This window comes from Aplysia californica, unplaced genomic scaffold (genome assembly GCF_000002075.1).
Source record: "Aplysia californica isolate F4 #8 unplaced genomic scaffold, AplCal3.0 scaffold00188, whole genome shotgun sequence".
Lineage (NCBI taxonomy): Eukaryota > Metazoa > Mollusca > Gastropoda > Aplysiida > Aplysiidae > Aplysia > Aplysia californica.
The window spans coordinates 301,901-311,677 of NW_004797458.1; the positions used below are offsets into that span (position 1 = coordinate 301,901).

The following is a 9,777-nucleotide window of genomic DNA, read 5'->3' on the forward strand; positions in this document are numbered from 1 at the left end:
AGCACAGACACATGTATTATTTTTTCAGCAAAACATGTATTTATCATTCAGCCTTTCTCTAACTACTATCAGAACATTTATTGTCAGCATGGCACTAATCTTTTTTGTTTATTGACTTTTTAACCACCTATAGTTCCTGTTTGGCATTCACTCATCGTTTTCTCCCCACTAATAACTTACCTGGCCCATAGGAGTCTGGCCGGCGAACGGAGGAATCGTCTAGTGAAGATATATAAGGAGAATTTTAACGAGGAGCGATAGGCACTCGGCTGTCAGAGTCTGGGCCGAAAACAATAGACCTACCCCCTCCCTTCCCTCTCCTTTTCCACCGTCACCCCAGCTAGACACCAAATTCTATAATTAGCATTTGACACACTTCCCCACTTTGTTACAACACAGTGTTCTGTTCTGAGAACTGAGAAGGGCGATGAAGAACATTTGATGATTAATGATCGGAAACTGTTGTGTGCTTTGTAACTTGTATAGTATCCTTAGCGTGGATCTACTTGGGACAGCGTCACTGGTACGGTATCAATTGACTTTTTGTAATCATACAGGACAGCTTTTATTACATATTTAATGGGTCTAGTGATTGTCGATATTTTGTGTGGGGGGTGTAGAAAGTACGAGTAAAATACTGGAGGCCAAGACCAGCAGTTTATTTGCCTCTCACTTTCAGTTTGTTTTCTAGTAGTGTTTCTTTTTCTGTGCCGATCAAGTCAGTTTCTATTAATTTAATCTCAGTAACTTCCATCATACGTTATTCATAATATTGTGTCTTGACACTACCATATTTTAGCTCTTTCACATTATATGAATATTACAATGTTCACAGTGGTATGTGTGTGGGTGGGGCAGGGGGTGGGGATGGCGAAAGTAGGGGTATAAAATAAGGAGAGAGAGAGAGAGAGAGAGAGAGAGAGAGAGAGAGAGAGAGAGAGAGAGTGTGTGTGTGTGTGTGTGTGTGTGTGTGTGTGTTGTGAAGGAAGGGGGTGGGGGAGGGAGAAATAGTCGACGTGAATGACGGCCGGTCAGTTCTATAAACCACGAGCCGCCACTGCACATGTATATATTATTATCTCCAGGTCTCTCATTCTCTCACACTTTTCTTTTGTTTGTTTTCGTCTGCGCTTCCGCCCTAATGAAAAGAGAACTGAAAGAAATAGTTTCTTTTCATAATGGAACCTTGAGCATTTTACATAAACTTTGACTTACACTCGCCATTTTCATCTAGCTTTTGACCATTGCGTAAGTCCATGCTGCAATTTGAATCCTCTTCCACGACTGAAGCTTCATATCCTGGGGGAAAAAAAGCAGATGATGAAATAATATTAATAAGCATATACTCATTTCCCTAGGACACACATCTTTCTATACAGGATGTAGGATGTTACATCGATGCAGGCCACCCTGGTCTGAGTTCTTTACATGGCGTTCTTGAATGTTGATATAATTATATATAACATTTATATAGCGCATTTCCAAAAAAGTAGCTCAATGCACTTTACACTGGACTGACTGGAATACCCATTTTTCAAAACCGTTCTTACTACTTCCTTTCTTCTCATGCAATATATATTTATGCACGCGCGAACACACACACACACACACACATACACACACACACACACACACACACACACACACACACACGGACTATTTTCATTCAGACATAGACACAGAAGAACTATAATAAAAAAAATAATAACGTTAACAGCTTATGGAGGATAGGCCTGTCGGAACAGAAGATGCTTAAGATGTCTTTTGAAGCTATCAAGTGTTTTTGTTTGTTTTAGTTCCATGGGTAATCCGTTCTACATAAATGGACCAGGATATGAGAAAGAGCTCTTTCCATATGATTTGTATGATTTTACGGGTGTCACAAGTAGGGCGTTATCGTTTGATGATCATAGGTTTCTCCCTGGCTTATATACTGATAAGTTCTTGTAGATAAAAAAGGAGCAGTTTTATTTACACATTTGAAACACATGACACAGATTTTAAATATCATTCTTTCTTCTACAGGGAGAAAATGCAGTTCTTTAGTGGAGTGACATTATCTCGTTTTTTAGATCTTGTTATCAGTCTAGCGGCATTGTTTTGAATTACTTGTTAGGAAAAGTGTATGTTGTGTGAGTGGGGCGAGAAGGAAAGTCAACAATATTGCTGTACACATAGGCTCTCTGGGTAAACCGAGGACTAGGTGGAAAGCTTACTTTCTGAGAGCACGGCATTTAAAAAAAGAAACAGCAACAACAAAAAATTCAGCAACAAAAACTGGAGTTTTTATGACTATCTGAGCTTTTAATTTCTGATATATCTTATCTGGCTTTTCTAGGGTGTGGGTGAGGGGTGGAGGGCAAGGTTAAAGACAACAATACTACGAACGACAAAACTAAGAAAAACCATGTCAAAGTTATTGGTCCTTCGGATCTCTCCAGAAGAGACGAAGTCATTTTTACTCGATTGCGCATCGGACACACGGCCCTGACCCACAAATACCTCCTACAGGGAGAGGAGAAGCCGTTCTGTGTCGGATGCGACACAGAGTTTACCATTAGACACATTTTAACAGAATGTCTAGACTTTGGAGAGATCCGAAAGAAATATTATAAATGCAAGAAATTGCAGGATATTTTCTCCGTCGTTGTTCCCAGCAGAATTTTAAATTTTATAAAGGCCATTGGCCTTTATGGCGAGTTGTAAAGTGAATCTGATATTATTTAAAATTTTCATTGTTACTTAAAAGTTGTTTTAGATCACAAATGTATTTACACCGAATTTGAATATTTTAACTTTTTAGCATTTTAAAGTAAATTAGTTACCAGTCGTGAAGTGAACTTTCGCAGAGGTGAACAACTTGTGTTTCGCGCGCTCATGTGGCCTTAGCAGTTGCGAGCGCCGTAAAACCTTATACTACTACTACTACTAAAAGTTATTGGTGATACATAATACTATAATGCTCAGAAGTGTGCGAAGTATCACACTCAAATTCAAATGTAGGCTTCTAGGTTAGGAAACATTATACATGTAGAACGTTATACATGTATTGGGGTTTAGATACAACACAAGAAAGGCTCTTTGAATTCGTTCTACTGGAAAATGTTAGTGATTAAATTTCGTTTTTTTACGCCCCAAAAGCGGGTATGGCAATGCTGGTTTTTACCTGAGCCAGCTACAGCCTGATACAGCACCGACTTGTCATCATCTGTTTCTGTGGGAGGCAGCTTGTGTTGACTTGAGGAGGGATCTCCTGTGCTGCAGTAAGTCCTCACTGGAAGTGTCCACGTAGTGACCATTTGGTCAGGTTTCGGGAGAGACTCACACAATCCGTTCCCTGAGCGTATCATCGCCTGGTACGTGTGTGGCTGTGGTTGTTGCTGTTGTTGTACTTTGGACATAATCAATGGGCTGCAGAAATTCTCAGATGGAATTTCCACGAGACCGGAGTGGGGTACATTGTGGGATTTTAATTCCTCGCAACTTGTAGAGGATTCTACACTTGAAACACTCAGCACGTTTCTCGGTGTCGATGGATTCAGCTTGTTTTGATCTATCTCCAGCAAAGGTTTTCTGCACCTCAGTAAACTGACTTTTCTCCGCTTCTGGCAGTTCTTGGAGCCGGTGGGCCTGCCTCGTTTAGACCCTGCTTTAATTTTAAAAGAGCCGGGGGACTTCATCCTGCTAAGATTGGGTTTCATTGCAAGCTGGACGTAATTATTTCGGTGTGCTTCTTCCAAGCTGTAGAACCAGTCCCCATCACGTTGACCATCCACAGGAGGAGCAGGAGGAGCTGCTAATTGATGAGAAACGTGAGTAAACGAGAGAGGGGGATCAGAGGCAGCTGGAGTACTGGATGACGACACTGTGGCACTGCACCACCGACCCACATCGTAGGAGTCTTGGTAGCTGGAGGAAAAAGGGTCGCCATCTTGAGAAATAGCCGACAGAAGGTGTTTGTTTTTAGTGGAAGGGTCCATTCGACAGTTAGCTATAAGTTCACAGATGTGGTGGAAGTACGGCGTGATCAAATCGATCAGAGTAACGATATTAGTGTTGTACGAGTCTGTGAGGATGCCTATGGTCTTGAAACAGCGGTTTCCACTGACGTCCTTGGCCCAGGCTTGCAGCGTATTGCCGACGGTGACGACAGCTTCTCCCAGCCTCAAGATACACATGTTGAGACTCCCCGACCTGGATTCTTGTGTCCCTTTCACCTGTCTATAGGCAGCGAAATCAGCATTGCACAAAGTTCTCTCTGCGTTGCACAGCACGTTCAACGTAGCAGCCAGATCTGCTAAAGGCTTGTTCAAGGGCTCCAAGCAGGATAAATGTTTTATTTGTTTAGTGATGGAAACTACAGAAGGATCGGGTTTAGTGCTGGTTGCTGTTTCCCCTGGGGTGATGTCAAACCTTTCCACAGTCCGACTACCGCTATGGTGGCTCATGGGGAGGGCATGTGGTAAGCGGGGAATAACTGGGTTGTGAGACTCACCATCAGCCTGAGGTAAAGGATGAGCATCTTTACAATCAAAGCTGACCACAGGAATAACAATGTTATTGTGAGAATCAGTCCTATCGTTGGCCTCAAATCCCTGTTCCTCATGGGTAAACACATTTTGTTCACCGTCGTTGCCGATCAGTCTAGATTTCACAAACTTGTTAGGCTTCTCTTGATCATCATCCAAGCAAAAATGTTCACGAGTTGTTTCCGAAGGCTCGTTTGACAGCATTTTCGTGCCCATCGTATCCTTCAAGTCACATGGAACAGCTCTCTTATTTTCTAATTTTTCCAAAGGATTTTCTGACACAAAGTTCATCGTTTGACCCATCATCAGGCCAGGCAGTGAGCAAGGCGAGTCGGTATTTTCCCCAGGTTTGACTCCCAGCCCTTCTTGTACTCCGTTGGTGGCATCAATAGTATTAGAGGGATCCGTTCCAGAAACTTTTTCATCCTCTTCCGAAAAGGACAAGATGCTTGTGGCTTCTTCCTCCCTCGGAACTGAAATTGGCTTCCCTTCTGACATGTCTTCCTTCATGTCGAGAAACTCTTTGGGACTCATCACTCTAGAGCTGCTGCACTCCTCCAGTATTTTCTCCTCCTCCTCCTCCTCCTCTTCTGGGGATAATGAGACAAATTTCTCCAGCTGTTTCTTGGATGGAGAAATGTTATCACGGATTATCTCTCCGACGCAACCTAGTCTGTACTCTCGGAAGCCCAGAGCGGCACGGCACAGATCTCTCAAGGTTGGAACTGGCTCCAACTTGGGCGCGTTGAGAGTGGTGATGATGTGACCTTTCATCCCTTTACCCAGGTCAGGACCCCGCGATAGTGCCTGAGAATCTAACAGCACAGGCACCGAGAGTATTTTGCGCCGGGCTAGGGGGAAAGAAGAAGGCAAGATATGTCTGTACTGGTGCACATTCACGGAGGAGTTTTTCATAATGTGTGAAGAAGATACTGCTGCCAGAGCCCCGTGGTGACCCTCACACTGATAAACTCTTAGAGGCATTTGGGGCGACTCACCCACATCATGGTAACCTTTCTCTCCGGCTAGTGCAGCACTAAGAGCCAGGTTTGCCTCTTGGGACTCTAGATCCGAGGGTGCTTGTTTTTTCTCATCACTGATCCAGACACTCGGGACAACGTAGATGTCCTCCACCCTCTTCCCACTGGGCATATCTATAGTCTTCATGAAGGCAAGCTCTGGGTTATCAACACAATTGAGTTTCTCCTTCTCATGGACCATCTGTTCTAAGGCAAGAGCAGCTTTTTCATCCTCGTTTTGAGACTTCTGCCGGACAAGTTTCACAAGTTGCAGCTGTGGCGACTGCTCACGTCTGAAATATGGCCGCATGAACAGCTCAGAGTGAAACTGGCGAATAGGCTTCCTCCTGCGGCCTCTTTTTGACCTATTGAGAGCTCGGCGCCCGACAGACTTGCACGAAGGAGAATATCGTCCAAACTGTGTCTCTATATCTGAGGCCAACCGTTCATCATTCTCAAAACATTCCTTGGAGGAGGCGTACAAGCCAGTTTCATCTGCAGATACTGTGTCTGACCCCGGCAGTTGGACGCTGTAAGACCAGGAGTTGGCTACATCTCCTCTTGTCTCTAGAGGCTGGTGTATAAACTGTGATGGGTGCACCACTCCCAGTGAGTGCACCGTGGCCGTGGGGACAGTGCCCCGCAAAAGCAGCGGTTTTTGAGCACCGCCAGCCTCCAGTACATCTCTACTGCTCTCTGTGCCGGCGCTGCACAGCTGCCCCCCGTCCAGGGTCATGTCGCTCAGACTGTTGGAATCACTTGTGTTCAGAACGTCACTGTTACAACCAGCTTCTGCAACGGTATCGGAATTCTTTTCCAACATTTGAAGCAATGCTTTTAGATTGAGGTCCGGGGACGTTGCCAGGTTGTTGGACTGTAGGAGAACCCCCTCCCCGCTAACGGACAAGGCGATGGCTTCTGCACTTCTTTCAGCGTCGTTATCCTTGAGCATGGGGTGGCTCTTGGGTGCTTTGTAACCCTGTGAGCAAATAATGGGGGCTGAAACAGAATAAAAACTACTCTTCTCCATTGTGTCAGCTGACGACAATTCTATAGAACCCTCTGCTTCCCTTGGAGAACCATTGTCATGTTGAGCGGAATCTTGCTCCACTGTGCAGCACTCACTTCCAGTGGGAGCTACCAGTTTCACCACGTAATTCTCCCCCAGCCTTGACTTGATCCACTGCGGTAGGTCCCCGTCTTCAGGTTGTTCCAGAGTCCACACAGCTGCAGGACCATCATCCTCCTTGCTGACCAAGTCAGAGACGTCTTGTACCACAAAATCTGCCATCGTATTCTGAAAAGTATGAGATTAACACCAAAAAAAAAGGAAAAGTTTTAATTCCACTGATATTTATAGTTTGATGCCATGTACAACAATCGACAGTCTCAGAATAGAATATATTTAAAAAATGGCCTCAAAGAGTTCAGCGTATGAAGCATTATTGGACACCAAATAAAGTCCAAGATTCCTTTATTGAGTACAGTGGTGTGTTTGTAAACAGACAGTCTAGTTATACACTACACGAATAGTGTTATGTAAAATAATCAACGATTTGTTGGAGTGAAAGCACTTGTGTAGTTGTAAAGCACATCACCTGCTTAGTGTAAGACTCCGTCATACATCATTTTGAAAAGTGACATACGGCGGAGTCTTACGTCGAGGAGTCAACACAGAGTATGCTGTAAAGCATGGATATGTGCAATATAGATACTGTTATTATTAATATTATCAGGGAAACAATAATGTCACACAAATCATTACTGGAATGATTAATGCACCCCATCTAACAATGGAAGAGACATTTGCATTTCTATGATCAGATGCACATGTAAGGACTTGACTTTGGTATTTTCTATTTTTACTTTCTTCTTTAGGTAACTTCAACCACTGAACCAAGTTCATGTAATCATATCATGCCTTCAGACTGATTTATTTGTGTCCAGCAAAAGGACATTAAACTCACAGAAAAAATACCTGAACTTTAAGGAAAATTACAACACAGCAGCCTGCTATTGCCTCATCACAAGAATCGAATAAGTACATGAACAGGCAATAGCATACCTGTCTGTCATCTGGATCAAGATCCTGAAAAAAAAGTCATAATAAAAGTACTCAATTTCTGGTGTGTCGTGAGGAAAAATCACAAACACTTTGTATTTAACAACATTCTGTTTCTACTTCTACCATTACATGAACCGTAATTTTGTTTAAAAGCCTGATACCTCTAATGTCATCATTGTGTCATTTGCAGCAAATTTGCTGCATGAACTGGGTTTCCATAATTTTGTGCCAAACTGCCCAAGCATGTCATAAGCCAGAGTGAAAACAATAAAATAAACACTCACTCACACACACACAAACACAGAGTGACTTACGCTCGTATTCTCACGTTTAGCATAAATTGCAGGCCTTTAGCTCAAAACAAAACAGAGACTGACGAATTAACGCTTTCAGTACTAAAGTGTTCCCGTTTATGTTTGCACAGGCAAGATAAAATTGTGCATTCAAAAAGAGATTCAAACAAAGCCATTACAAGTATGTTTCCCCATATAAGAATAACCAGCTGCTCAAGTTACAAGTAGTAGGACCGACTTCTTTTAAAATTTAAATATCTTCTATAAGCCAGTAGAAAAAGCGACAGTGAATCAGTTTGGGAGAACACAAATTGCTGCATTACCACATGCCATGATATGAGTATTCACAGCAGTGAAGAGGTTTAAGACAGATTAGGATCAAGAAAAAAGCAGTGCAGCATAATTATAATATTTACGACTAATAGAAAATCAGTGAGGTTTAAATAAAAACCCACTAGCTGCTCTGTAAGACCATTGGGTTGCACTAAATTTAATGGTAACTTAGACAGGAACAACGAGTTTTGTAAAATTTTGTACTTATAGCAATTATAATGTTTTGTATAACATCGATGATGCACATATATATTTAATACGGTGATGCTAACCTTCTCTCTGCCAGCATGGGTGGTATTGTCAGATGAAAATATGCCAACTTGTTTCGAGCAAGTAAGACAAAAGACAGAACTATCTGTTGTTCCTACATCCAGCCACTGGGTTTTCACACACTGTCGATATAAGAAACAATATAAACACCAAGGAATAAGAACATGTATATTATCCACTTGATACTAATAAAAAATTAGTAATCAGCCTAGTTTTTCAATCTGCTTAAGGATCCAAAAACATTGACTTTCATACATCTTTTATGACCATCAATACATTATCCATGCATTTACTTTTACATCTTCGGTGTGGTAACTTTTCATGGTACATAATAATATGATTGTAAATCTGTCTTGTGTATAATTCAGAATCAGTACTGGAGTCCGCCCATTCAATTCATCTTGTACTATTTTCTTAACGTATTATTTTTACTTCCAATCAATACAATTTAGATCATTTTAAGAGATCGGCTTCGACCCTGCCAACCAGGGTCAATCCAGGCTGACAGGGATACAACTACAACGTCCCAGCAGAATGAAGAAAATCAATAAAAATAATTCCCATTGGAAATCGAACTAACCTTTTTGCGTGCAACGGTGAAGTGCCTAACCACTAAACCAAAGTAGCTAGTCTTATAATGAAAAAAAAAAATGGTTAAAAAAGGTGACATCGTCATTGATATTAAAATGTTCGGTTAAGTAAAACCAAACGAGAGCTAATTTTCTGGTTTTAAAATACGGGATCATTTATAAACTGGCCCATTCCATGAGCGGTCCACCAAAACGGGGATAAAAAATGATAGTGATGAAATCAACTCAGCGCCATGTGAAATCATGACTAGAAAGGTTTATAGGTGTAGTTCTTAACTCAGAAACGGCAGAAATCATCTCTTCCGTACAAAAAAACAAAACAAAACAAAAAAACGCATAGAGAAAAAATAGACAGAAAAAATGTCATGGCAAAGACAAACATAGACTTACCATCTAGTAAGGAGTTTCTTTTTTCAATGATTGAATAAAATAACCAAGTTATCTTTATGTTTGTATACTCTCTTAGGGTGTACTCTGTTCGTTTTAGCAAGGTTTTACGGCGCTCGCAACTGCATTAGGTCATACTATGAGCGCCAAGGGGTGATGTCAACAGAGAAGTTTAAACGGAGGATGTACTTTGCTGGAGTGCAAAAACAATTCCTGGTATAATGCATATGTTGCAACCACATTACACAGAATGTCCACCTCTCGTGTCATTGTAACACACGTAATATACAA

At 41.9% G+C, this 9,777-nt stretch overlaps 1 protein-coding gene across 1 annotated transcript; it reads right to left on the bottom strand.

Annotated features, from left to right (window-relative positions):
* Nucleotides 1-1,067: 1,067 nt before the first annotated feature.
* On the bottom strand, nt 1,068-8,038 carry LOC101846814. The gene is made up of 2 exons (XM_035969840.1): nt 3,167-8,038; nt 1,068-1,299 (listed from the first exon to the last, which is right to left on the bottom strand). The coding sequence occupies exons 1-2, from the start codon at nt 6,837-6,839 to the stop codon at nt 1,196-1,198; spliced, it is 3,777 nt and encodes a 1,258-aa protein (XP_035825733.1). The 5' UTR covers nt 6,840-8,038; the 3' UTR covers nt 1,068-1,195.
* Nucleotides 8,039-9,777: the final 1,739 nt, after the last annotated feature.

What these genes read in the sequence shown, in the direction of transcription:
- LOC101846814 (XM_035969840.1), bottom strand. Translation starts at nt 6,839, where the DNA reads ATGGCAGATTTTGTGGTACAAGACGTCTCTGACTTGGTCAGCAAGGAG. An exon ending in TCAGGCTGTAGCTGGCTCAG is followed by an intron (nt 1,300 to 3,166) that starts GTAAAAACCAGC and finishes TTTTTCCCCCAG; the next exon opens with GATATGAAGCTTCAGTCGTG.